This window comes from Sciurus vulgaris (assembly GCF_902686455.1).
Source record: "Sciurus vulgaris genome assembly, chromosome: 12".
In the NCBI taxonomy this organism is placed as follows: Eukaryota; Metazoa; Chordata; class Mammalia; order Rodentia; family Sciuridae; genus Sciurus; species Sciurus vulgaris.
The window spans coordinates 81416749-81444361 of record NC_136473.1 but is presented as its reverse complement, the minus strand read 5'-3'; the positions used below and the strand labels follow the sequence as shown (position 1 = coordinate 81444361).

The 27613-nt window shown below is 53.5% G+C and overlaps 2 protein-coding genes across 6 annotated transcripts; both read right to left on the bottom strand.

Moving 5' to 3' along the window:
• Nucleotides 1–2928: 2928 nt before the first annotated feature.
• ARL8A (ARF like GTPase 8A) lies at nt 2929–12661 on the bottom strand. Its single transcript, XM_079106557.1, has 7 exons — nt 12335–12661; nt 6185–6265; nt 5827–5900; nt 4914–5007; nt 4697–4764; nt 4393–4463; nt 2929–3923 (listed from the first exon to the last, which is right to left on the bottom strand). Exons 1-7 carry the CDS (start codon nt 12455–12457, stop codon nt 3874–3876), a joined length of 561 nt encoding a protein of 186 aa, XP_078962683.1. The 5' UTR covers nt 12458–12661; the 3' UTR covers nt 2929–3873.
• A 1741-nt stretch (nt 12662–14402) lies between these two features.
• PTPN7 (protein tyrosine phosphatase non-receptor type 7) lies at nt 14403–25717 on the bottom strand. 5 transcript variants are annotated; one of them, XM_079107107.1, is made up of 11 exons: nt 25598–25717; nt 24470–24642; nt 23809–23992; nt 23437–23521; nt 22027–22103; nt 20556–20693; nt 20049–20159; nt 19210–19367; nt 16955–17068; nt 16012–16130; nt 14403–15461 (listed from the first exon to the last, which is right to left on the bottom strand). In XM_079107107.1, the coding sequence occupies exons 2-10, from the start codon at nt 24589–24591 to the stop codon at nt 16037–16039; spliced, it is 1083 nt and encodes a 360-aa protein (XP_078963233.1). In that variant the 5' UTR covers nt 24592–24642; nt 25598–25717; the 3' UTR covers nt 14403–15461; nt 16012–16036. The 5 variants fall into 5 exon arrangements, with proteins under 5 accessions (XP_078963233.1, XP_078963231.1, XP_078963234.1 ...); XM_079107106.1 differs by having other exon boundaries at nt 15442–15568; XM_079107105.1 differs by having other exon boundaries at nt 14403–16130.
• Nucleotides 25718–27613: the final 1896 nt, after the last annotated feature.

The window sequence follows — 27613 nt, the reverse complement described above, 5'->3', positions numbered from 1 at the left end:
TGCCTGTCCCCTGCCTGCCCGCCCCCGCCTCACTGCACCCTTCCTGCCAGGGCTGCATGCTATGTCCCGAACAGACCCCGCAGCTCCTCCTGCTGGCCCCATCCCTGAAGTCAACTTCCCCCAGCTCTGCCTCTGGGCCCTCCTGGAGGGTCTCCTTCGCCCTGCTGCTCCCTGAGGAGCTGGCGTGCCATCAACCAGAAGCGATCTCCCATCTGGGCCACCAACACTCTCTGCCCAGATAGGCTCAGCTTTCCCCCAAGTCGCCCTCCCCTGCCTAACGTTCAGCTCTGGGTCCCAACAGAGACTCCTGTCTGCCAGGCCACCTGGAACACCCATCCGAATGGGGTCTCAGGAAGCGTCCTGAGGGGCCCAGGATGGTAAGGGGCAGGGGCTTCGGAGTGGCCCCAGCCCCATCCTCCTCTGTCCAGCCACCCATACCCCTTGGTCTCAGCCTGCCCAGTGCCCGAGCTTCCCCCACCTCTAGAGATCGTAACTGCCTTGTTCCTTCTCCCTGGCGCCCACCCCCAGGACTGGTGACAAGGCCAGGAGAGGCTGTTGCTAGGTGATGGTACTGCCATGCGCATACCCTTTGTGCTGGGGAATGACACCCATCCATTTTTCAGCAGACCTGTTGCCACAGTGACCAGAACCCCCAGCTTTGTCTAGAAACTTTAGATAGGAGGTGGGGCAGGCTGGAGAGGGGGCCAAGGGCGGGCGAGTGCTCGGAGCTGCCAGGGGTGCTTCCTCCGGTCTCCCCCTAAGCCCTTCTCTCCCCCAGCCCACCCTGTCCTCCACGCACCAATAGCTTCCTAAGGAGGCAGGGGCGGGGGCTGGGTGAACCGAGGTGAAGTCCCGGACAGGGGCAGGGCTGAGGGCAGGAGGCTCCGGGTGGGGGACACCTCAACATCCTGTTTGGGGGGACTTTCCACAAAGGCTACCCTTGGTCCCTCCCTCCTGCTGGCTGGCCTGCTTAGAGCTGAAGGGGGCGAGGTGGTGGCTGGAAGCCCCTGCCGCCGCCGCTGCCTCCCAGGCCTGCCAACGTGAATGGCTTGCAGAATTAGTCAGCAGGCTGGCCTGCCTTGGGAAAGAGCCACTGTCCCTTCAGCCTGGGCCAGCTAGGGAACAATGTGCGGTTTGTTGCTGAGGGGTCCCAGGCTTGGGGCGGGGGAAGGTAGAGGGGTGGGCGGTAGACAAGCTGGAGTCCTTGGAGGAGGTGCTGACACCCCCGAGGGCAGACCCCACTGAGCAGCCCTCAGCCCCTGCTGTGGGCAGGATCCTCTGCAACTCCCCTCTGTCCAGGGACCCCCTCATTCCATCTCAGCTCCAGGATATACCCTGGGGCCTGAATGCAGTCACTTAGCCTATCTCTACTTCCTTACCTGGGAGACAGAAGCAATCCCTCCTTCACAGAGGACTGTGGTCATTAAATGAGATGATATGTCAAGCATCTGGCCTGGTGCCTGCTACCTTCTCTCCCTTTCCAGGTCGGGGTCTTAAACAATTCCAGATCACAATGTCTTTAAACTTATCCAGTTTTGGCATCAAGCCCTAAACGTGACAATTACCTATACCATATTCCTAGTCTGTTCCCTGTTCAACTTAAATGAGTTCTTAAGTCTTATTAGGCACCTGCTCCATGCAGGCCCTGGGCTAGGGAGATGTCCGCTGGCTTACTTACTGGTAACTAATGCCTCTTATCTCCAACTTTTACCCTGTTGAAGGAGGACAGACCTGAGGCACCTCAGCCCTTAAATCCCCGAAAGAATAAGACTGTTGGTCCATCCCTAGGCTCTGGGCCAGAGGCAAACCCAGTCACCTTTGTAGCCATGAGGATGGGGACCAGAGCCTGGGCCCACCTTCATCCTTAGGGGTTGGAAGTCACCCCAGAATCACTTAGCTCTAGTTCCCAAATCCCATCTAAAATCCTTCTTCAAACTCTTCTGGGAATGGGGGACTGCCCCCCTCTAGGCAGGGTGCTTCCCTGATGGCTGAGGGTGAGACAGTGCCTCCAAGAAGCAGCCCGGGGCATGGATGAAGGGCGAGGGGCTGGGCGAGCTCAGGACTGGAGAGTCCAAGGGCACAGGGTCCTGGGAGCCCATTTGCAGAACTAAGGGCGAATGTGGCATCTTCTTCCTCTAGTAGCAGGAAGGGACAGGGTGTTCTGCAGGGGCCTGCTCCATTTTCCAGGGTGAAGGGGAGGCGGAGCCAGGAGGCAGGGCTTATAGAAAACTGGGTCAAGATGGCTTCGAATTTGAGTGAGCAGGACCGACAAGGCCCTGGTAGTAGCTGTGGGCATCACAGAGAGGTCTGGCTAGACAGGCAGGGTAGGGGGAGGACTCAACAGGCAGAGGGGTGAAGGTAGGGCCTCTCCCAGGAAACCAGGAGTGCCGACACCAACAGAAAGGAGGTAAAGGAGTTAACCCACCGGGCTCTGCCGGCCAGGACTACTCTGGGAAGACACTTAACTGGCTCCAACTGCAGACTGGGGCTGAGGGGTGGGCAGAGTTCTGGTTCTGATCCAACCCTAACGGCAGGTGAGGTCAGGGACTTGGAAAAGAGAAGGGCTAAGGGCTGAACTGGCTGTAGAGAAACAGAAGCTCCGCTGGAGCACAGTGAGGCAGGCCACTCTGACCCGGGCCTGGGCAGCTCCTTCCACAGATAGATCCTCAGCCTCGCTTGGCAGCTGCCAGCTCAAGACTGGGACCACATGAAAGTCTGAAAAGAGAATGGGAAGGAGGCAACGCTGGAGCCCAGACACACGTGTGGGAGGCTGTCCTGTGAGGGACCATTGTTTCTGGGTGAACACGTGCCCCACTGTGGGCCAGCTCCCCGTGGCTGTTTATGCCCAGTGCGTGGGGGGGCCGGCATCCCCACAGGCCCGGGGCAGCCATTACCGTCAGCAGAAAAATAACCGGCACCACGCACCCCCCAACGCAAAATTGGTAATTTATTGTTGTTATTATTATTAGGAGGCAAAAAAAATTGTACAGTTACAAGAATCATATTCCAAACAGAGGTTAAATATGAGCTGAAAAGTGTAAAAAAGGAAGAGGAACATCACTTTACAAATCATTAAATTAAACAAATAAACAAAAACAAAACCCAAAGAACCAACCCCCCATGCTGAGTTCTCTCCTTGTGCAACTCTGCAAAATGAGAACAGAAAAAGAGGTGGGCCCTGGAGGTGGGGGCCCTGGGTAGGGGCAGGAGCCAGGGACCAGGAACAGGCGGAGAGGGTGCTGGGGCAGCATGGACACCGCTTGCCTGCCCCTTAGGCCTGGTGGTCTCTGGCAAGCCAGGCTGGGAGACAGAAACACGCAGGACACGGAAGCGGCCACCAGCACCTGGGCTGGTACCTGACCCAGGTGCCAGCCTCTGCCTAGGGTCTGAACTTGCCCCAAGCCCACCCTGCATCTCTTTCCTTCTCTCTAGACTGCCCCCTCCCAGATCCTGAATGGCCCCTGCAGCATCAAATGGTTGATTTTAGTCTTTGCTTAAATTAAAAAATTAAAATATATATACATATATATACTGTACACACAGGACAACAACAGAGAGTGTTGAAAAGGGAAGTAGAGGCGCAGGACAGGGGGAAGCTGGGGGCCGTGGGGCCAGGGCTGCTGGAGGGAAGCAGGGTTGGGTGAAGGGATGAAGGTAGAGAAGGGGGAGAGGTTCGGGGCCCAGATGGGGGGCAATTTATTTTACAATAAAAACAGGAGTTCAAACCTCAGCAGAATGGGACTCTGGGAGCCCCAGAGGGCCGTCCCCTCACGGAGTGAGGAGGGGTGGGTTGGGGGGGATGGGGTGGGCGGGGAGCTCGGCTTCAGGTTTAGATCACCGCTGTCCCTGGTCAGAGGGAGAAGGGCCGCGGTCTCAGCTTCTCCGTGACTTTGAGTGTTGAATAAGCCACTGTAGGGTGATGTCTGGGCAGGAGACAAGAGAGAAGTGCATAAGGCTTTGCTGCATGCTGGGGTGTAGGAGAAGCTGGCTGGGGTGTGGCAATGAGCCCAGGGATCCCCTAAACCAGGGAGCCAGGGAGCAAGTCGAAGGGCACCCAAAGCCCAGGCTGACAATGTTCCAAACAGCCCCAGATGGACAGAGACAAAGCCCCGGCATGTGGAGTGACCTGGAGCTGTCTGGTTCAACCCATAACCTCAGAAGTGTGTAAGAGGGGTGGTGGCCCAAGGTCACACATCAGTGGGGCAGAAGCTAGTATATACTCAGAGTGGGGCCTCCTGGTGGCCCACGGCACCGCAGGACCCCAAAGCTTTGTGCTAAAGGCCAGCTGTGGACTGGGAACCTCTGAGGGCCCAATGCTAAGACATCCAGAAAAGGTCTCTCTTCTCCCCACTGCCACTCCCCAAAGCTCAGTAGCTCCCCAAACTCACGCACCAATGTTGTCTTTCTCTTTGCAGGAGATGGAGTAGCAGCAGATCTCTCTGTCCTGGATGGCAGACAGATTCCTAGGGGGAGACCACAGTAGAGCCTGCTGAGGCTGGGACTGCCTGGGAACCTGGGACTAGGGGAAGACAGGGGCTTTTTCTGCTTAAACTGGCTACAATAAGGGTGAGGCTCTTGGAAGGTGCGTTCTGCTGTCACCGTGTGGTGAATGCTGAAAACTGCAACAAGCCCAGCCTCCAAGTCTGGTGGCTGGGGAGTTTGGGGAGCTGGAAGTACAAAGAACCATCAAACTCACATTTTTTCAATCAGTTCCTTCTCATCCAGTGCCCCTGGGAGGTCCCGCTTGTTACCCAGGACTAAGACCTACAGTGGAGGAAGGATGAGGATTAGGTGGAGAGCAGCTCCACCCTTCCCCACCTCCTCTCTCCACCCTGGGGGCCAGGCTTTCCTCCCACTCCCAGTGACTTCCCAGCCAAGCTCCCTCCCGCCTCCCACTCCATTCCCTTGCTGACCGGGATGCCCTGCAACTGAGGTTTGTCCAGCAGGTTGTGGAGTTCATTTTTGGAGGCCTCGATCTTCTCCTGGTCTGCAGCGTCCACCATATACCTGGGGAAAGGCAAGGCAGCCTTGTGGTCACCAAGCACGTGGTCACCAAGCACGGAGGGCAGGAAGGAAGAGAGGAGCTGGTGCTGGGAGCAAGAAACCTCCTGTTGCAGTGTGGTCCCCTCTGGAGCTATGGGCAAACCTGGCTGGGCTCAAGGCTTTTGCTCAATGAACCCTTTCTGAAGCCATGGGGATAAGAAACTGGTGACTCTTGAGTCACCTTTATCCTGCCATCTGTGGAAGCTGTTCCTCATGGGGCACAGGCTTGGGCCCTGTAGATCAGCTGTAAGTCCAGCCCAAAGCAGCCCACTAAGGTTCTCATGGGAAGCCTATGGAAGGCAAGAGTGGAAAAAGCAAAGGAAATCCCAGGATATTTTCTTGCAGCAAGATACTTTTTTAAAAAAATCAGATTTAAATACCACCTATTGTCTATTCTATCAGGAAAACTAAAGGATCTGTTGTTTGGGTATATAAATGTCAAATAAAATCATTTCTAAAAAGTAAGGCAATGAATCACCCCAGATTCAAAACAGTGGTGACGTGAGCTGGGGGTCGTCAAGGAGACAATGAGGAGCTCTGGACGGTCCAGCTGGTTTGGTTCTTAGACTGGGCAGTGGGTCCAGAGCATTCATCCAATAAGAAGCAAGCAGGGGGCAAACAGACAGGTCGTGCACAGGAAGTTGGCCATGAACTCAGGACTACATCTACTCTGATTCTGTGGCTCTGAGGTCCCAGCAGGTAGTGTGTGTGGCAGGGGTGGGTGGGGTGGAGAAGGACCAGGTAAGGCTGAAGAGTCCTCCAGCCCCACCAGCCCATACTTACACGATGGCACTCACTCCCCGGCAGTAGCGCTCCCACATGCTGCGGAAACGGGGCTGTCCCCCAATGTCCCAGAGCTGAGCAAGAAGAGGGTGAGATGGCCTCAGTAGCAAGTAGGTGACCAAAACCCATCTTGGCTCCTCACAGTCCCCGCCTCCTCCTCTCAGGTTCTCCTCCTCTGTCCTCACACCCCTCCAGTGACCTGTGACATCTTCAAGCTCTCTTTTTTCAATTTTCCAGTGATGGGACCCCCATCTCTGCTCTCCCCGGCCTGCTCCTCCCAGGGGTCTCTCTTGCCCTCCCCAACACACACACTCCTCCTCAGCCACCTTGCTGGTGGTTTCAGCCTCCCGCCCCTCACCTTGATGGTCACATTCCCTTTGGTGATTTTGCGCATGTTGAAACCCACGGTGGGGATCATGTCCTCATTGAACTGTCCTGACTGGAGAGAAGAGTAGAATTATGAAAGGTGCGAGTCCCACAGGACCCCAATGTGTCCTTCCTGATGGTCACAGGGCAGGATGCTGCTGGAAGAATGCAGCGGGGAAGTCAGAGCCTCTCAGACGTCCCACAGGACACTGTGGGACCGGGGGTCAGTGTCACAGGGACCATCGCTGAATGCCCCTTGCTTTCAGGCAGGATGGTCCATAACCAAACTAGATGTCCACCCACACCTGGAGATCTCCTGTGAAGAGGCCCACCTTCCTCAAGCCATCTCGAAGCTTTCAACCTAGATTGGGAGAAAGTTCTTCGTAAGGTCTAACCTACAGTACTCTGTTAACTGAAGCCTCTTGACTGTATTTAGTCTCCAGTGGAAGAAAAATTACTTCCCAGGAAAAAAACCTGGAAGAGGTCCTGGCCTAACTCTCAAGGGACAAGTCAAGGAAAACAGACACATTTTCAAATTAGCAGTAAATATTCAAGTGCAAATTGAGGGGAGGGGTATAAACTGACCACTCCCAAAACATAATAAATGCCAAGCAATGTCAGAATTATCCATGGTCAGGCAGGCACAGTGGTGCATCACTATAATCCCCAGCCGCCTGGAGGCTGAGGCAGGAGGATGGTGAGTTTGAAGCCAGCCTCGGCATCTTTGCAAGGCCCTCAGCAACTCAGTGAGACCCCTAAAAAGGGTCAGGGATGTGGCTCAGTGATTAAGTGCCCCTGGGCTCAATTCCCAGTACCAAAAAATAAAAATAAAAAAAATTACAAATAGTTTGGTTTAGTGTACCTTACTCCATCTGTTAGAGTAGATGAACCACACTATTATTTGTTTCCGTGCGTTTACCCCTAAACCAAAAGCTTCATAGGGAGAGGGACCATGTCTACAGCAATAGCATTAGGGAACGTTTGCTGACTTGAGAGTTGATTGTAATTCCATTCTCCATAATCCATTTTCAAATTCTAGTAATTTTCACTTCTCCCCTTTAAACTGTCCCTAAGATCTCTGGATTGTTCTAAACCAACCACAGACTTCAAATAAGGCCAGAACCAACTCCCTCCCAGGCCATATGAAGAACATTCTCCCAGTCTAGGTTGAAAAACCTTTGAGAAGGCCTCATGCACACGGAGGACACTTCTGCTTACCACCCAGAATCAGGCTGCAGGAGACAAGGCTCACTTAACCTCGAACCTGAGGATGACAGCCCTGTTCCTTTACCACATCCTTTTCTCCCACCCAGTGGTAGAATAATTTGCCTCAGTTCCCATAAAAGGCAGGGGCTCTGACCACTGGCCAAGCTGCAGGAGACTATCAGTTATTCCTTAGCACCTCCAAGTCTACCTGAAGACCCCTCAGGTCCTCTTTGAGCATCATTCCCTTCTATCCACAAGGACACCTGTTCTCCAAGGCCTTAGGATGAGGTGAGAATCGAGTGCCTATACCAATGTCCAGTGACAAGGTAGGGCAGGGGTTCCTAACCTGGGGCCCAAATGGATTTCCTGAAATTGCACACTGTCTCTGTGTGTGCTGCTTTGTTTATATGTGCTGTATTTCCTTGGAATCCACAGGGGTTGGTTCCAAGACCCCCACTCAGTACCAAAATCTGGGGATGCTCAAGTCCCTTAGATAAAATGGCACAGTATTTGCCTACACACATCCTCCCCTATATTTTAAATGATCTCTTGATTACTTATAATATCTAATAGCAATGCAAACACTGTAAATAGTTATCATACTGTCATCGTACTATAATGCTTAGGGATTAATGGAAAGAAAAATTAGGTTTATGTTCAATACAGATAAAATTTTTTCTGAAAACTGATTTTTTTTGTTTCTTTCTTTTTTCTTTTCTTTTTTTTTTTTTTTTTTTTTTGTACTGGGGATTAAACCCAGGGGTAATTAACCACTGAGTCACATCCCCACCCTTTTTTTATATTTTTGTTTTGAGGCAGCGTCTCACTGAGTTGCTTAGGACCTTGCTAAAATGCTGAGGCTGGCTTTGAACTTGGGATCCTCCTGCCTCAGCCTCCCGAGCCACTGGGATTACAAGCTTGCAGCACCACATCCAGCTTGGAAACTATAAGACGAGGTTTCGCTGTGTTGTCCAGGCTGGCCTCAAACTCCTGGGCTGAAGGGATTCCCTTGCCTCAGTCTCCCAAGTAGCCAGGACAAAAGGCATGAGCCACCATGTCTGTTTTTTTCAAAATATTTTTGATCCTTGGTTGGTTGAATACACAGATGCAGAACCCATCGATATGGAGGACTAACTGTATGCTCCTCTGCAGAAAGGGTCCCTAATTTTTCTCAGTTATCCAAAGGGTCTAAGAGCCCCAGTAGTTAGGAATCACAGCAGGAGGGTGTGCCTGAAGAAGGACTGCTTCCCCCTCTGGCAAAGTGGGAGAACCCAAGCCCCAGAACAATTCTGAGCTGCCCTGCCAAGGCTGGACCAAAGGATACTCCATGCCATCCCAGCTGATGAAGAACATGGAGGGGTTTAGGGTGTAGCTCAGTGGTAGAGCACTTGCCTGGCATGTGTGAGGCCCTGGGTTCAATCCCCAGTACTGCCAAAGAAACAAAACTAAACAAAAAGAATATGGAGCTGGGTGTGGCAGCACGTACCTACAATCCCAGCCACTCAGGAGGCTGAGGCGGGAGGAGGGCAATTTCAAGGCCAGCCTCAGCAAGTTAGTGAGCCTTCCCTATCTCAAAATAAAATAAGTAAATAAGTAAATAAAAAGGACTGGGTATATGGCTCAGTGGTAAAGCACCCCTGGGTTCAACCCTAGTTGAACCACAAACAAAAAACAAAAAACCCTGGGGCTGGGGAGATAGCTCAGTCGGTAGAGTGTTTGCCTTGTAAGCACAAGGCCCTGGGTTCGATTCCCCAGCACCCAAAACAAAACAAAACAAAAAACCCACCCAAATAAGAAATACTAAGTCTGTGGAAGGAAGCCAGTTCTTTCATCCTCACAATAGGGGAGCTTTGACAAGATACTTTATCCTCTCTGGGCCCCAGGGTCCCAGAGTTTCATACTATAAAAAAGGGGACAAAGGTTTTGGTCTCCTAGGAATTATGAGTAAGGTTAACTAGGTGCTTGGAATTTTCTTTCTTTTTTTCTTTTGGTGGTGCTGAAGATAGAACTCAGAGTCTCCCCAAATGCTAGGCATGAGCTCTGCCACACCCCCAGTCTAAATTTTGAAACAGAAACTCATTAAATTGCCCAGGCTGGCCTTGAACTTGTGACCCTCCCGTCTCAGCCTCTTGAGTAGTGGAGATTAAAAGCATGAGCCACCACGCCCAGCTAGAATTAGTTTTAATATAGCACAGGAACCATCATTGGTCTTTAGCAATGAGAAGATGCACAGGCTCCCAAATAGATGACAATCTAGCCTGGTGGAATGTGACCTTGGCAAAGAAGGATGCTAGGAGAACTACAGGGAGCCAGACCCACCCCAGCACCAGCCATGGTGCTCAGCCATGGTCAGAGCTAAGTTGGATCAGAGTATGATTTAATATCCCTGCTAATGCCTCACAAGTTCCTCAGATAAGAATGGAAGTAATCTTAAGTCATCTAGATCAACCTCTTGTCTCAGACTTGAACATCCTCTGGCCCATTCCCTTCTGGGTCTGCCCTAACTATTATGATGAATCAAGAATCCATCTTCCTATAATTTCTAGCCTTCTGTCCTAACTCCTGTTGGGTACCGCAAGACTAGTTCTTCTGCAGGACAGTCTTTTATACTTTTAAATATTTGAAAGTATTTGTTTCCCCAGGCAAACTCCTACTTTTCTACCATCACAATTCTTTCAGAACTCAGATCAGTTTTAGTTTCTTAGAAGCACTGTAAAGTTTCTACCTAATTTCTTTTCCAATTCATATTAACCTGCTGAGCGGCTAGACACACTAAACTCAATTCCTATTTAAAGCCAGACCTCATCAAGAGAATAGAACCCAAGTGGGAAGATGCTGAGACAGAGGCCAGGGGAACACATGAAAGAGATCAGTGGCAGGCATGGACACAGAGCCCTGGGGTCGTGGTCTTCATTTCTTTCTGGAAGACACTACTTATTCTATACAGGGTGAGCAGACATTCTGGTGCGGTAGCCCTGGTAGATCTGAGAACAATGGAGTTAGCCAGATGCTGGAATTCCAACTGTAGTCTGCAAGGGACGGTTTTTCTTGGAAGACCTCTTTTAGGGAAGGGAAACTTGGCCTGCTCTTTTAGGATATACCAGTTAAAGTGATAAACTTAATATCTAAAAAGGGGAACATCTGGGCTAGAAAGGGGGAACTTTCCCTGAACGTCACAGAAACTCTAGACCCTGGCAGCAGAATTTGGGATTCTTGGGTTCTGTTTCTGCCCTGTGACACAGCCTCTCATCTGGATTGATGCTGGTCTAGAGAAACTGAACCCACCTGGGTACTTGTGGATCCCTGTCCAGGAACATGGCTTTAATAATGCTCCATGAGGAGCATTTCCTTGGGGACAGGAGGTGACACCTAAGCTGAGCTCAGTTACTTGTTTCTCCTCTTAGTCTTACTCCAGAGACATCTCCCAGAACTAAATGCATAGAAGCCCAGCCACCGAGGCCTACAGAGCCAGGTAGGAGTCCAGGTGTTGTGCTGTGGCTCTTGGATCCCTAGTCACAAGTCAATGCCAAGTCTAACCAAGGCGTCTCTGACCCTAGGGTCAGGGCTTAGGCAGACAGGAGCCCAGAAGCACGTTAGTTCAGAAAAGTATCATGCCCCAAACCTTGGCACTGACCTAGATGTTCTTCCCTGGCCAGAGATGCTGGGTGGAGGAAGGGGCAGAGGTCATCTGCAGAGCATGTGTAGGGAAGGAAGCCAGTGCCCAATCATGTGACCGTGAGCACCAGCCCCTCCAGCCTTCCATCTGTCCTGCTGCCTCAGGCCCAGTGTAGTAGCTACTCTCCCTCAAGGGATGCTGAGACCTGTCAGGGAGACCCAGGTCCTGCAAGGTTGGGTGACAACCCAGGCAGGTGGCAGTGCCTAGGCTGGGGGCCACTATCCCCTGCCCACCTATCTCATCAGTATTTTCTGTCAGTATCTGGCTACATCACAGTTCTTGGAAATCCCATCTTTGGGTCCTGGACAGGTTCCTGGACAACACTAGAGTCCGTCCCAAGGCTTCCCGGGCCCCACAAGCCCAAGTCCTGCCTGGCTGGGAAATGCAGGCCGCAGCCATTACTGCAGCCTCAGCTCACACACCCAGGGAGCGCATCTTCCCTTTTTTTTTGAGAGAGAGATTTTAACTCCTTCTCCACCACTCCCCTGGCACAGAAAGACTACAACAAATGCCATCCTCAGTTCTGACTCTTCAATGCCCCCAGGTCGGTAGCACCCCTGCAACTCATCCGCTGGTAGGGAGTGCCTCCTCCTGCAACTTCTGAGCCAGGCAGATACTCCAAACTCCCTTTACCGTGCCATCCTCTCTGGACCCCCTGGCAACACCACGGTCCCGGAGAGGTTCCGGGAAGGAGGAGTCTGGGTCTAAGCCAAGGGCCTCAGCTGACTCCTCTGCCCCTGGGGGATACCTCCCCTCTACTCGGTGGGGTCAGGAATCATATTCAAACAAAATGGGATGGAGCCTTCAGGGTGGGACTGGGTTGGCTCAGGCCCCCTCCAACCTGCTCAGGCAGCCTGTCCCGTGACGCTCCACATGCGGGGCGGAAAGGCCCGGGCACTTTCGCCCTGTCATGCCCCCTTGAGCGGGGGCCTGTCTCAGCCGGTAGCGGGTCCCTGGTGCCTGGAGACCCTCTCTGGGCCGCCAATCTCAGGGCACCACCCGTCTCCTGCGTCCCACTCCCCTACCCCCTGCCTGCTGCCGTGCCATCCCGGCCGGGGCGGGAGACCGAGTAGCGTGCCACCCGGGTCCCCCACCCGCCGTGCTAGGCCCCAAGCGCCCGGGACCGGCTCCTCCCCCGCCCGACGCCCGGCGGTGCCCGGCCATGCCAGGCGGCGACCCGGGTTCCCCAGGGCGCAGTGCAGGCGGAGACAGGCCAGACACTCGGCCCGCGCCCGGGCCCCGCGCCACGCGCCCTCGTACCGCGATCACGTTGACGAAGGTGGTCTTGCCCGAGTACTGCAGCCCGACCAGCGTGAGCTCCATCTCCTCCTTCCAGAACAGGGCCTTGAACCAGTCCAGCAGCTTATTGAACAAAGCGATCATGGTCGCTGCCGCCGGCCCCGCCCGGTGCCGGGTCCCCGCCGCCCCTCGTTGCCCTCGCGCTGCGGCCCGGAGCGGCCCCTCCCCGGTGCGGCCCGGGTCCCGCTGCTCGGTGCGGGCGGAGGCTGGAGCTCGGCGGCCGACGACTCGCTGCCCCCGGATCCGCTCGCCGATGGGTGTGGCTTCAGCGCCCTCCTCCTCCGCCGGCGCCGCCGCCGCCCTCCCGCGGGCCGGGCCGCGTCCTGCTCGCACCCGAGCGCGCGCTCCTCCCTCGCCCGCAGCCGGGGGCCGGCGCCCGCGGGCGGGCGGGTGGGTGGGGCGGCTGGGGGCTGCAGGGTAGGAGTTGACTGGCAGCGGGCGTCACCGGGCGCTTAGGGAGAAGGAGCGAATTTTATTTTCTCTCTTCCTGGGCCGCCGCGCGCTGTTGCCACCCCTTCTGTCTTAAAGGGTGGTGGTCCTGATGCGGGTGCGGTCCCGTTAAGTAACAGCGTTTCCAGGTTGAAGAAGCGGGTGGTGGTGTCGCCCACTTTCCAGGACACGAAGATGAGGTCTCAAGGAAAGGGAGGCAATGGAGGTTTTTTGTTCCTTAATCCTTGCCTCTGAGCATCCCTGGGTACTGAGTCCCATCCTCCAAAATGCACCCAGCGGAGAGTAACAGCCACATATGGGTCTTCTAATACTCCATCTTGTGTTGTTACCCACAACTTACCCAGGCCACTTGGTTAGGAGGCCTCTGGTCCAAAGTGAAATGGATGTTTGAACTTGATGCTGATTATTGCTAGTATCATGGTGATAATAAAACAGACAAAAATCCTGGCAGGGGATCCCCAGTGAGGAACATCTGTGGCAAAAGGAAATATGTACTGTTTTGGTGAAAAGCAAAGTTTTCTTTCAGAGCAGAACTGATAGTGGGTGCTGCGGGGCGCAGAGATGTCCCCACTCCTCCCTTGCAGGAACTAACCACCCGGCCTGCTCAGTCAGCAGGCTGATCACCCAGCCAGCTGTACCTCACTAGTCCCCCGCTTCAGGGCAGTCTCTAGCCTTTGCTGGTTGCTCCTTTGGATTTGGAATCAACTCTCGCGGTCAAAGGCAAATAAACTATCAACATCAATCATATCCATCAAACCTGCCCAAGAGTTAGATGACCCCAAATGTTCAAATAGTTGACAAAGTGGAGGAATCCCTGCCTTAGACCAGTAAATGTTCTGGTTTATTAAGCACTGTCTGTCTAATCTTTTCCCTTTAAAAAGTCCCTTTTAAAGTCTCTCTTTAGCTCCTGATGTACTTGGTATGTCTGAGTGACTGAATGTGTATCCTCCAAATTCATATGTTGAAATCCTAATCCCCCAGTGATGGTATTAGGAGTTGGGGCCTTTGCAGGTGATTAAGTCCTGAGGTGGAGCCCTACTGGATAGGATTAGTGTCCTTATAAAAAAGGATGGGGAGAGAGGGAGAGAGGGAAAACATGGAGCCCAGCCCAGAGCCTTATGCCCCTTCCACCAGGCAGAGAGAAGGCTCTGCTTACGAGCCAGCGTGTGGGCCCTAACAAGCACATTGATCTTGGACTTCCTATCATACAGAGCAGTGAGACACAAATTCCTCGAATTTTTGTTTGTTTGTTTTTGTGGTCCTGGATACAGGACCTTATACGGGCTAGGCAAGCTACCTACCACTGAGCTACATCCCCAGCCTCAATTTCTATTGTTTCTAAGCCACCCAGTTTAAGCTATTTTGTTACAGTAGCCTGGGCAGGCTAAGATAGCATGTACCTCAGTCTCATTTCCTAAATTGACTTAGAGTTGCATTTTGTTTCCTATCCTTGGAAGGGCCAGAAAAATGAATATCCCAGGGGTGAAGATTGCTGCAGCCTGTAACCGGTCTATGGAGTACACTCTATTGCTCTAAAGAGCCCCAGAGGCTTAAGAAGATGGAAAGACGGAATCAATCAGTCATCCAAGAAGTCTTTATTTTTTCCTCTTGGTTACTTCTCCAGAGCTGGTACCCTCTGAGCTCTGGAGCAAGGTTGGAACCACAGTGCAGGAGGGTACCCATGGGGCTATGCCATTGCTTTCCTCCAGACTGGGTCCGAGCTCAGGGCAGGATCAGGCACTTAAGAGCCCTCCACCTAGCTTGGGTGGCACAGATGGTAGCGCCTCCCACAGGTCTCCAGAAGGTGGAGGTGCAGGTGTGCCCAACCTAGGCCTATAAAGCATGGAAGGACTTCTCGATAAGGCCAAGCAGAAGCGTGAAGGAAATGAACCTCAACAGCAGCACTGCATGTCCTTTAAAAGAGACGTCGTGAAGGGGGAGCCCACCTGCTTTCCGGGACCAGCTCCTTGGGGTTTCCATAGAGAACTGGTGTCAGCCACTAGGGCCAGGAGGAATGGTGCTTTATTCCCATCATTCCCAGAGGCAGGCTGTCTCAGAGTCAAAGAGGGCTCAGGGTTTGGGTGCCTTCCTGAGGTGCTGTAGTTCAGCCCTGAGATAGATCTGGGTTGCTCTGGAAATCGTGTTGATGCTGAGATGAATAAGGTGAATTAGTTCTCTGGGGTAGATGTAAGAGGTCACAATTCAGTGTGAGTCCTTCTGTCTGCACAGGGTGGTTGGAACCCACATTGTTCTGGAAACAGCCAAGCTCTCCAGGCATACCCTGCAAATGCAGGGCATGGAGGATATGGTGGGGATGGAGGTCCCAGAATCAGATGGAGTTCTTTGCTCCACCTGTCTCCTCTTTCTTTGGTACTTCCTGGACACCCAGTGTATCTTCTGAGGTCTTAGAGCAAAGCAGAGAGTGTTGGGGCTCCACAGAAAGTGGATGGGATGAGTGGCAGGCAGTTATGTAGGCAGGAGCAGACTTCTTGGCCTCTGATTGGTCCCCACATGTTCCCTCTTCCCGAGATTTCAACTGCCATGCCTAGTCACCTCTATAGGCTCCTCCCAGGATGCATGCGTGGAAGCAGGGCTCATTCGGGTCTTTGTTCACCTTCGAGGGGTCATCCAGCACTCACTGATATGTAGGGTGGGACAGGGAGCACGTGCCAGTGTCCTGAGGATCTGACTGAGGTCAGAACCAGACTTTTCCCAGCTCTTCTCTGGCCAGGGCATAGGCAGGGCCTGGGCAGAGGAAAATCTTGGAATCACCCTCTTACCAGCCCCAGGAAGAGGGGAGACCACTGGAACAGTTTCTAGGGACTTCTCTAATTGCTCCCCTTATGACAGCAAAGCACTTTATGTCTATGTCATAGATCAGAATATCGAAGCTCACAAAGAGCATTTTTGAGAAGGACAACATATTTGGGCTTCTGGCTCAGCCTATGCCAGCTCTTATCTTTAAGGTCAGAGATTTGGAGGCTTCTCTATTGTCCATCTGGGGCGACTAGAGGAAGCAGAAGAGTGACCAGTGGGGACACCTGGAGCCTGGCCTCTCATTCTTGCTGATGCAGCTTCCTGGGCCCCTAAGTGCTCACTAATGGGGCACCCCTTCCCATTCCTGTGCAGGGGTACTCCAGCTCTGACAGCCCACTTCCCCAGACCCAGGCCTGAAGGGAGGTTGGCACCTGGGCTGGTGGAGGGTGGCAGGGGTCAGGGGCTGGGTTCCTGGGGCAGCTGGGCTGCGTACAGGGCCAAAGTGTGGTGCAGGAACTGGTATTGCTCTGCAGTCTGAATCATCCCCCCTCTGCAAGGAGAAACAGACCAACCATGAGCAAAGGAGGGCCAGGGAGCTTGCTGAATGCCTGCGGTCAAACATCTCCATGGTCCTACTGGAAAGTCCTGTCTCTCTCCCTCCCATGTGTTCATCCTACTTTCTATTCCTCAAGCTTCCCCTCAAGAGAGGAAGGCTGGGTACTGAGGAGGAAGTACCCCACATTGATACTTGGTCTTCTCTGGTCCATTCAGCTCCTGAGCAAAACCAGACCTCTGATTTCCTCAGGTTGAGCCAGGAATATTCCCAACCCTCAAGTTTTTCCTCTTTTCAATAATCCTAAAAGTAAAAATAGTAATTCTGTGCATTTGCATAATATTTTCCAAATTATTTTCATGTGATTTAGTTCATCCCTTCCAATAGCACACTGAGCATGAAGAAATAGGGCATAGAGAAATTTCATGACAGCTCAGTAAGATGCAAGTAGGAATCTGAACACTGCTCCTCTGTCTCTAAACCCAGTGAGCATCTGTGACTCGCCCATGGCCACCTCATATCTAGAATCAACTGTATCTTATTTTCCAACTTTCCCGACTAGGCATTTGGAAGAGGCTGGGGAATGCATGAGAGATTGACAGGTCATGGAAAATCCATAAGGCGACATATTGAATTCCAGGCCCCAAGATATAATTCCGCATAGAGGTTCATTCCTGGCTGTTATCTGCAAAATGGACAGCTCTTTAAACCAAAGGGCACTTTCCTTTCTTGAAAGAGTGCTTGATGGTGATGGTGACATGTCAGCCCAAGGGTCCCATGCCACTCATTAGCATGACTAGTCTTGTTTATCATATACCCACCTGTCTAGCCGCAGTTGGCACACAATGCCCAGAATGTCCACTTCACCTCGGGCCTTCAGCTGTTGGCAGCCAATTCGGGTGGCGATGAAGCAGCCTGTCCGGCCAATCCCTGCACTGGATATAACCAGAGAGAAGATGAGGAGGTCACAGGAGGGAAGAAGCGAGGGAGTGGAGTGAACAGGAAATGTGGGAGCTGGGCTCCAAAACTATGGACAAAAATGGGACCTGCTAGGCATGATGGTGTGAATTTATAATCCCAGAGGCTCAGGAGGCTGAGGCAGGAGGATTGGGGGTTCAAAACCAGCCTCAGGAACCTAGCGAGACCCTAAGCAACTCAGTGAGTCCCTGTTTCAAAATAAAATATAAAAAAAGGGCTGGGGATGTGGCTCAGTGGTTGAGCACCCTTGGGTTCAATCCCTAGTACCAAAGAGAAAAAAGAAAAAAAATCCCTGCAGTTGCTGAATTTGCGGTGCAGGATTCTGAGGATGGGGCACTGCACCTCAGGTCTCAGCACCCTGGTGGATTATAGCTGGACTGGAGGAGTTTGCTCCTCCTCGAGATGCTGGGATGAACCCAGGGCCTCCTGTGTGCTACGCTTGCGCTCTACCACTGAACCACGCCCCGCCCTGAGTTCACACTCCTCCTTAGCCTCACTCCAGCCCTCATCCAGTTCACCTTCCAGTTCCTATGAACACTGCGATGGTCTCTTTTCTGCTTACCAGTCTACAACAGTTCTCAACTGAGAGTGCCCCACATGTGGGCTAGTTGACCCCTCGGGCCCTCCTTGTCTGCCCGTGACTTCCTCCAGCTCAGACTCAGCCTCCACAGCTGCCCAGGCTTGGTCCCCCTGTTGCCTCCCCCCACCCCCTCCCACAGTCCTCTTCTCTCAGCTCTGTTCTATCCTGCCCTTTGTTCCAAAACACTCTCTTTCCATCTTAAGCAAGTCTTGCATGAAACCCTGAGAGAAACCACCAATGACCCCTAGCACCTATGTCCAGGGGTCACCTGTGGGTGGGCCCAGGAGCCCCCTCCATTTGTACTTTTTGCCTGGATGTTGTTGTATTAGGAGTCCACTCCTAGTGGTCTCCTCGTTTTGTCTCGTCCCCTGCACCATCCCCCACTCACTCCTACTTTGCCTCTGTAGCCAAAGCATCCTTTTAAAAGAGTAATTCTGAGCCAGGTGTGATGGAGCATGCCTGGAACCTCAGCAAGCTTGGGAGGCTGAGGCAGGAGGATCACAAGTTTGAGGCCAGCCTGGGCAGCTTAGAGAGACCTTCAGCAACTTAACAAGACCCTGTTTCAAAATAAAGTAGAAAGAGTTGGTGATGTAGCTGGTGGCAGAGCACTTGCCTAGCATGCGTGAGGCCCTGGGTTCCATCCCCAGTGCCCAAGCGAACAAAACCAAAGAAACTCAAAGAAATAAAATGGCAAACCCAAGGTCTTGTGTTCTATCCCCAGCACCTAAATAAATAAACAATAAGACAAATCCAGACGTCTTAGTGAGTCCCATGGGGCTACTCTTCACGTTGCCTTCCCTGGCCTTCTAGACTCATCTACCATCACTATTCCCACACACTATGGCTCCCCCTCTAACCACACTCCCAGCAATGTACCAAGCTTTACATTTCTTCTCTGGGCCTTTGCATATGCTGTGCCATCTGCTCCGAATGCTTGCCCAGTCCCCTTTTCACTCGATCAATTCCCTTTAAGGTCCTAGTGTAGCTTAGATGTCCTTCCTCTTGGAAAACCACCTCTGGCCAAAGTCTGGGTGAGGCAACTTGATTCCACGCTCCCCATCCCAGCCCTCCTGGCCTCATGTGGAGTTGACTTGTTTGGTCTGCTATCATTCCCACCAGGTCCCAAAACTGTCAGGGAAGAAATCAAACGATTTTGAGGACTGCTATCTGCTTAGAGTCTAACATTGTGCCTGACAATAATAGGTTTTCCATAAAAGCTTGTTGAGTGAATAAATGAGCCCCCAACATCAGGGACTCTTGATAGTCACCCAGGAGCTTCCTGATATTCTATCCCCTCTCTGCATTGTGCCTGAGTGTGCAGACCAGATGTCTGGGTTCTGCACGAAGGAGGTCGGAAGAATAGAACACTCGCTGAATGACAAAGGTTCCTGTCCAAGTGAGAATTGGGTCTGCCTGATGCTGTTCTGCTTAGAACCCCCTCCCAGCAGAGACCCAGTGGGAGGGAGGGGAGCAAGGGATCCAGGGATCCAGGCCACGATGGAGGCGGTGGCCCCGCACCTGCAGTGGACCACGATGGGCCCAGTGTTGGCGGTGGTCTCCGGGCTCTCCTCCACCTCGGCCACCAGGCGCAGCAGGGGCCCAGCGGATTCTGGAGTCTGGTGGTCAGGCCAGGCTGAGAAGAGGATGTGCTTCACTGACCGACGTTCCTCCTGGTGCTGGGACAGAGACACGCGTGAGAAGCAGGCCTGGTGGAGGGCTCTGTCAGAGGAGGGCAGGGGCTACGATAAGCCCGGGAGGGACTCATCAGCTCAGAGCAGACACTGTCCTTTCCAGGAGCATTGTCCTGGGAGAGGGAAAGACCCAAGTTCAAGTCTTGACTCTGCCTCTAACTAGCACATAACCCTGTTTGTTTTTGTTTGTTTGTTTGTTTGTTTTGCCTAGAAAGTAAGAACAGTGATGCCATATTGACTTACTACCTGGGATGCTTAGACACTAATGAATTGGTAGAGAAATGTTTTGGAAAATGTAAAACACTATGCAATGATAGACGACCTTTTAAAGCACCTTCGCATGGATTGTCCTATGTCTCTTTCAACTTCTTCTCATTCCTTCAGCATGCTCCTGGACCCTGCTCCCCTTGCCTGGGCCGTTCAGCATAGGTGGGTGTTGCTTCCTGTCAGTTCCTATTTGATTTGTTCGCTCTGCACTATTAGACTAGAGGCTACCTGAGGTCAGTGCCCAAGTCTCTCTTCTGTGGCTCAAGCACCTCTTTTAGACGTGGGCTCAAGGTTTAGATGAGTAAGCTGGGCTCCCAGTGGAGGTTGGGCCTGAGTCCCAGAGATGCTAGGGGTGGTCCTACTTCCCTGTGGACTGGGCCTGGCCCCAAGGGATGGTACCTGGATGACAAGCTGCCGAACAGTGTATTCTGGGCACTCTTTCATGTCCTGGATGCGTATCTGGAAGGGTCCATAGGTTTCCTCTTTAGTGGGCCAGTAGTGGACACATTTCTAGAAGGGAGGGATCTGGGAGTCAGAGGGGGGTGTCTCTCAGTTGCAGCAGGGGTGGGGAGAGCTCAGAGGAGGCTGTATCCCCTCCCCACATCTCACCCCCACTGGGGGAAGTCAGCAACTGGGGCCTGGCTCTCCTGAGGTTGACCCTGCAGGGCAAGTGTTTGCCCCATCCCATATTTTGGCCAAGACCCTCCTACCCAGGGTATATATATATATATATATATATATATATATATATATATATACACACCTCAAGCAAGAGTTGGGGTTGGCTGTCAGTGTTCTTAGCTCCCAGGAAGCCTGTGGTGCCAAGCTGCCTGCATGGGTGTAAGTGTGTTGGGGTAGGATGTAGCCCTTTTGGGGTTCACCAAGGACTGTGGCTCTGCCACCTACCTCCTTGCCCTCCCGGAGCTGAGTGAGCATGACAATAAGGCACACTTCTTCTTGCCACACCATCTCCCAGAAGTCTGACACGGTGTTGGGCATGGGGCCCTGGGTCGCAATGTAGACCTTCTCCTGTCCATCATAGCCCTGGAGGGAAGGGGGTGCAGAAGCTCAGGGAAGCAGTGAGATTGGAGTGCAGGGGAAGCCCAGACTCTGCGGTGCTGGGATCAGGCTGAAGCCAGTGAACACACACATGTGTACCAGCACACACTCAGAAGCCACAGGGTGGAAAGGACAAGTTTTGTTTTGTTTTATCTTGTTTAATTGCAGCCAGGAAAGTGCTCTACCACTGTGCTACATCCCTGGCCTAGACACGGGTTCTGGAATGAGGAACAGGTGAATTCAAATCCCTGTTCTGATATCTCCTAGCTGTGCTACTACGAGCATGTTACCTAGCTTCTGTAAGTCCCAGTTTCCTCATCTGCAAACTGGACATAATGATATCTCTCTTGCAGGAACGTAGTGTGGATTAAATTTAATACACTATATTAAAAGTCTAGCATATATCAGGTGCTGTTTAAAAGTTTGTTCCCTTCCTCCCCTGCTGCTTTCTTCTAGCACCAAATGCCAAAAGTGTTCATTGATTGTGAATTATGCTTCTCTTTTATGCATTACTTTTATACATTTAGCAGTGAAATGTAGGACCCTCTCCCTAGCCTGTCTCTCTCCTCTTCAGGATCCCCAGCTTCCTGTTCCTCAAGATGACAGTGAAATCCAGCCCACTGTTCTGCTAGTTTCAGATGAACAGTGGAAGACCATGTGTCCCCACTGCTTTCCTGACAATAGCTAATTTCTGCAGCCCTGACTGATGTCATACCCATGTCTGCCAGTAGAGGGCGCTACTTCTATTTCTATTTAGAGTGGATAGAGATGAGCAGTTGGGGTAGAGAGCCCATCTTGCCTTCAGGTTCCTATTAGCTGGACATCAATTCAATCATTTCCACAAAAGACAGGCTGCTTCAAAGCTCAGGGCAAAGGTGAGGGTGGGGGGCTCCCCTATTTGCATTGGCCTTTCCCATAGGATCTGACTGGTTGTGGGGAGTGCTCCTATTTGTATTGGTTTCTCCCATGAAGATCTCAGGAGTGATTAGCCTTTAAGAAGTTAGTGACTAGGTTCAAAAATGCTAACTTCCTGCCAGGTTTAGAGAGTTGACATACACAGGGTGATAAGGTAGTTGAAGGAGATTTGGCAATCTCTTCTTTTCAGAAATTTTTAGCATTTGCTGTTTTCTTATTGGTGTCTTTGGGTTTGTTCAGTGGCCATCCCAGCCTGGAAGGGCTATGACAGCAGTGAGTCAGAGCAGGGAGGGACACCAACGCACCCGACCTACCAGCCACACCTGGAAGGTATCATGTGACATCTTCAAACACAATCCCACCAACACTCCCATTCCCCCCAGTACTGCAGCAGGCTACTCACTCGGATGTAGTTGGCATTGATATAATCACCGTCCTCCTGGCTCTGTACCCGACCAAGACAGACACGGCTCTGAGGATCTAGGAAGTAAAAATCAGTGGCGGTCAGAGGTCAAATGGTGACCAACTAATACAGACTCTAACTGGGTCAGAGGACCCAGTTATCACAGTACTTTGTATATAGCAAGTAGCCCAATACCCATTGGATTATTTTATATGTAGATAATAGAGAGCCACAGAGTATTTTTGAGCAGGAGAGTGATATCAATTTCCAGCAATAATCTGGGAAGGCTGAGTGATATTGTGCGAAACAGACTAGAGAGGAGAGGGCATAGAGCCACAAAGTTGAAACAGGAAGTTCTTGTAACAGTCTACTCTTCAGATCAATGAGGGTGCAGAACAGGAAAATACCAATAAAAATAGAAAAAAAGAGATACTGTGGTGAATACCGGGTTCAGATGAGTGATTGCCCCAGATCACTTGATGTTCAGGAGGGACTAGGACTCAAGATTTCATTCAGCCACTAGATCCTGTGGTCTCTCCTCTAAGGAGAAGGGATTTCTCTAGATCAAATCCAAATGAAGATAAAGAAGCAGGCCTGTGAGAAAAGGGGAGGGGATTCTCCCCTCATGGGCCAGCCTGGCTAGGAACACAGGCCGCCCCAAAGTCAGGGGAACCTCAGGTAAGGGGACTGCCCCTCTCTGGTGGCTGCAGGGCTGGTCAGAATTAGGAAAAGGATTAAACTTATCCCTCTCTCCACTTGGAGGAACACTCCCAGTCCCTGGATCCGTCCAAGTTGGCAGAGGGTGCAAGAGGAGGGGGGGAGTATCAGCAGGAGGTAACACGAGTGCCAGTCACTGCAGGTGGCAGGCCGGATGGGGCTGCCTGTGGGGACAGGCAAAGCAGCAGGCGCTACCCCTGGGCCTGTCAGCCCAGGGTCCCCCATCCAACCTGCCTCTGCTCTCTGCCCTGCCTCCATGTGTGTTTCTCAAAGCCCTCTACGTCTTGGGGCATCATCCCAGAAGCCTCTTCTGCTGTGAAGCCTTCCTACATGAGAGGAAGATGAGGAAGTTGTGGTACAAGGAGCTGTGTGACCTTGGGCAAGCGATGCAACTGTTCTGTCCCTTGGTTTTCTCATTTGTGAAATGGGCACAATAACACCATCTTGCCAACTTCATAGGGACCCTTGGAGAAGTGAGTTCACAGAAGGTGGAAGGTGGTACCTGGCCTACAGTAGGCATCTGCAAATTTATCATTGCTGCTGCCATGATTATTGCCCCTTTTTTCCCCTACCAGGGAAAGATGTTTCAAGCCCTCTTGTCCTTCCTTGACCCAGGCTGTGCATCTTGTCTTCTGAAGCTTGCCAGTGCTGGGCAGAGTGCCTACTTCCCTCCATCCCCACTGCCACTCTTACTTGGCAAGATGGTCTTGTACCGGTCCTTGGAGGCATGACCAGGGATATCTAGGTCTTCAGGGTTGACGAAGTTCGAGGGGATCTTCTGGCAGGGGGAGACATGAGTGAACAACTGCTCCTCTTCCCAGCCTCCTTTTCTCCCCTTTCCCCCTTTCCTGGCAGGGTTGGGCCCTGGCCATCCCCTCTTGGCATTGCTATGGAGGCCTGGGTAGGGTGGAAACGTGGGGGCAGCCTCCTCTCCCGAGTCCCAGCATTTTCTTTGCTCTGGGTGCAAAGAGCAGACATGCCTGAGGTGCCCATGATGGATTGCAGTCAGCTGGCCACTTCAGATGCAAAGAACAGAGTGATGCAGAAGGGACCCCAAGTTCTTACCAAGAATTCTTCCTCCAGTTGCTTGGGGCTGGGTGGCTGGTGCTGCAGGGCCCAGCAGGTAAGGGGGTGTCCAGCTGTGCGCAGAAAGTGTAGGGTGACCTCTCGGGGTGTGTTCACTGAGCAGATGGGCTCCACGGTGCCCAAGGAACGCACGTCCAGCATCAGAGCCACATTGGAGCCCCGCCTAGTAAGCACCCAATAACAACTGCTCACCTTACAATGATGATGTACAGGGTACATTTGAGGAGGCTGCTCAGTGCTCCAGAGTGAATGCAAGGGTTCAGGGACCTTCGGCATGGTTTTGTCCCTTTGTCAGCCAGATGAGGGAACACCAGAACAACGGCTCTTCCCAGCTACCCGCCTCTCCTCCTTCTCAAGCTGGTCCCCAGGCTCAGACCTACCCCCAACTTCGCCCCAGGGACAGCCATCCAAACCTGGGATTTAGGGTGCAGGTTCAGGGTTGAAATGAAACTTTGTGTCCCAGAAACACAAAGAAAATGCAAAGGATATGCAAATTAATGTCATTGATTTCCTTTCCAGATTGGAGTCCAAAGGAGAGGGCCTCTGGACGAGGCTGTGAGAACTGGAGGGGCAGCTGGAGGGCGGGGGGAGCGACCCAAGAGCCACGGCTGGGAAGACCCCGCTCCGGGAAAGATCTTACCTCTCCTGCAGCCGGACGTGCTTCTTGGCTGGTGCTTTGGCGGGCGGAGGTTGGGTCATGGTGGCCCCCAAAGATGAGGTCAGCAGCGGTGCTCTGGAGCGCCCCCCACGGGTCTGGACCATGCTGGGGTGGGGCACTGGCCCAAGGGAGGCTCACTCAGCCATGAGGTCTGCCTGGAAGACAAGGCCCTGCAGCTGCTGGCCTCTGGCCTGTCTGGCCAGAAGGAGGCTCGCAAGCCCCATTCCCCAAGAGGTGGCCTCATTTTCACCCTGGGAAGGACAGGATCGCTTTGGTGGGATTCAGGGCACAGGCTGTCTGCGGTTAAAGGAAAAGGAAAGGGTGGAGTTATGGATGAAGATAGAAAAGAATCCAGAGGGAGGAAGAGGGAGGGGCGACAGGACCCTAAGCTGGGGTTCAGGTGAGAGGAGGCCAGGGAGAAAGGTCAATGATGTGAAGGGACAAAGCTCTCAGAAGCCACCCTGACTCCAGCCATTGGGCAAGAAAGCAAAGGCCTCCAGCAGTGTTGGAGGCAGTTGGAGACCCAGACCTTCCGGGTTGCTGGTCCCTCGCAGGGTCCTCTCCTAACTGCTGGTAGTTCCAAAATAATTTCTGGCTTCTGGGGTCTCTGTCCAGGGAGGTTAGCCTGGGGGTGTTTCCTTCCTCCTCCTGCCCTTCCCCCATCTCCCGCCTCTGTAACCGTCACAGGAAATGGCCTCACCAAGCCCTTGAGTGACAGTGCATGGTGAGGCGACAGCTAGGGGCATGAGTGGGGGCATGGAGGTGACGAAGCCTTCTCTTCTGGGGGGCAGTCCCCGTCTTCCACAGTCAGGGTCACAGGTGCTGAGATGGTGGGTGTACGTTGCTGAGCCCTCAGGGATGGAGGTGAGGGGCAGCGTGGGCCCTGGCAGGTGCGGGTGGAGAGGGCTTCTCCCGCAGCACCAGGGGCCTTCCCTCTGCTCTCCTTGCGCTCCCTGTGGCTTTCCTGCCCTCCTGGCCTTGGGGACATCAGGTGTATGGGCGCCCACTCCCCACAGGCACCGCGGGCCCACTCCCCCTCCCACGCCCCCGTCCCCAGGGCTGTCCCCACCCTGGGGCGCGGCACTCCTGCTCCCTGCTTCAGGTACTTACTGGAGCAGCTGTGCTCCCCAGGCTGCCTCCTGCCAGCTGTCTATCAGTCTGTCGGTCTGTCTTTGAGGGCTGAGAAGGATTCAGGAAGCCAGTTTCCTCCCTCCGCCCCTCCTCGCTTCCACCCACGCACACCCCAGCTTGCTCGTGCTGCCCTCCCTCGCCTGTGCAGCTGCCACCAGGGGTCGGTGCCTCCTGCCTATGCGCCTAGGGACAGGCTGGCCATGTCCCGGCACCTTTGCCAGGGCCCTGGTCCTGTTCCTGGGAATAGGTGAGGGGCTGGGCCTTCCATGGGCACCCAGTTCTTCTGGCTCCTAAGCCCTCTTCTCTCCTGACACACTAGTTCTCTGGGTCTGGTTGCTGGGCAGAGCTCAGATGACCCCCCACTCCATGCCATCTCACAAAGAACCCCAGGGTGCTCCTAGTCAACTCGACCACGCCAGAGACTTATTTCCACTCCTCTGCTCTGCCCAGGAGCCATCTCCCCAGAAGCCTTTGCTGGAAAGTCATGGCCAAGAACAGGCTGCAGCTTCCTGGAGTAGATGTGGCCCAGATGTGGGGTGGGAAGGGGAGGCAGGAATCCTTGCTGGACGTGGAATGGGAGGGCCCCTGGCCAGCCAGAAAGGTCTTCCTCAGGCCCCAGCCCTGTCCTGGCTCTCAGCTCCCTTGGCCTGCACACAGGGGCACAGACAGCAGAGCTGACTTGGAGACAGTCTGGGGGCTTCCCCCAGGTCCCCTGGGCTCCTCCCAGAACCTGACATCTTTTCAGAAGATGTACGAGTCGTTGACAGGCTCTGGCCCTCACGCCAGTGGACCCCCAAGTCCTCTTCACTACTGGGGCACCTGGAGGCCTGGGACTTGTGGAGCAGCCCCTGAGTCCAAGCTCCCAGACCCCCCACCCCTGCCTGGCTCTGGCAGGCCCCTTCTCCTTACACCTGTGACATTCCAAACCTCCTTCCCGGCCCCCACTCTCCCCCTCCACATTCCCTCTCTTCCCCCCACTTCCCTGATTCAGCTGTCAAACAGTGACAGCAAAAAAGAAGTGATGTACATGGGCACAGGGGAGGGCGCCGGGGGGCGGTGGGAGGGGTGGGCCTTCAGCTGACCCTTGCGGGAGGATTTTGAGGTGACGAACAAGGGTGACCCTTTGGAGGTGCAGGAGGCCTCCTGGCACTTGCCCTTGCCCTGGGCAATTGGGAGGGCCTGGCTCTTCTGAGCCTCCCCTTGGCTAACTGATCCTGGCTTCTTCCCTGTCCTTGGGGCTCCTCTAAGAATGGTGGGTCACCCTGAGGAGGAGGCTGGATGGAGCTGGAAAGTACTTGGCCAGGGCCAGAGACAGGTGGCAGGAGCAGGAGCCTGGGAATCCCTAGGTCACTGTGGGCAGTGACCTGAGGTTGGCCTCTGCCTTGACTTCCCCACGTGGGTCAGTGTTTCTACTGGCCAGTGGTGTGGGCCCTGAGTAAAGGAGAGGGCAGGAGGGGATTGGAAAGAGGGCCCCCTCTGGGCGGGCTGTTGATGGTGATCAAGAACAGGAAGCTAGGATACCACAGGGGTGGGGGAGGAGGAAGTGGGCAAAGACTCCCCACCACTGGCCTGCCTGGTGCCCCCAGGTTTCCACGTCCTAGCCTGTGGGCTGTGAATGCACCGGCCTCTCAAAGGCTGGGGCCAGCAGAGGTTCAAACAGTTCAAGGAAGCTGGGACCAGGAATGGGGAAGGGGTTGACACAAGGGGTGGGGGTAATGCTGGGCACTGAGCAAGGGCCTGGGGCTCTCCCAGTTCCCTTTGGGTGAGTTTGGGTAGAGGGGAAAATCACCTCTGGCCTCGTACCCACTCGCTCTCCCCGCTCTGCCTGGAAACGCCTGGACATCCCTGGAGCATGTGGCTTGATACCCAGCACAAGCCTCTGAGGGACAAGACACTGCACCAGCCCTGCACCAGCCCCTCCCCAGCCTGGCCTGAGGGTCTGGTCCCCACTCCCTGCCCTCTATGGAGTGAACTTTACCCCACCCTGGGGCTCCG

Bases quoted from the DNA above. Each gene is read 5' to 3' on its own strand.
- ARL8A (XM_079106557.1), bottom strand. From the start codon at position 12,457: ATGATCGCTTTGTTCAATAAGCTGCTGGACTGGTTCAAGGCCCTGTTC. The intron at 6,266-12,334 runs GTACGAGGGCGC...TCTTCTCTCCAG, and splicing joins CCTTCGTCAACGTGATCGCG to TCAGGACAGTTCAATGAGGA. The intron at 5,901-6,184 runs GTGAGGGGCGGG...CTTCTTGCTCAG, and splicing joins AAGGGAATGTGACCATCAAG to CTCTGGGACATTGGGGGACA.
- PTPN7 (XM_079107104.1), bottom strand. From the start codon at position 24,591: ATGGTCCAGACCCGTGGGGGGCGCTCCAGAGCACCGCTGCTGACCTCA. The intron at 20,694-22,026 runs GTGAGTAGCCTG...CCTTCCCTCCAG, and splicing joins TCAATGCCAACTACATCCGA to GGCTATGATGGACAGGAGAA. The intron at 19,368-20,048 runs GTACCATCCCTT...TCTCTGTCCCAG, and splicing joins TTCGGCAGCTTGTCATCCAG to CACCAGGAGGAACGTCGGTC.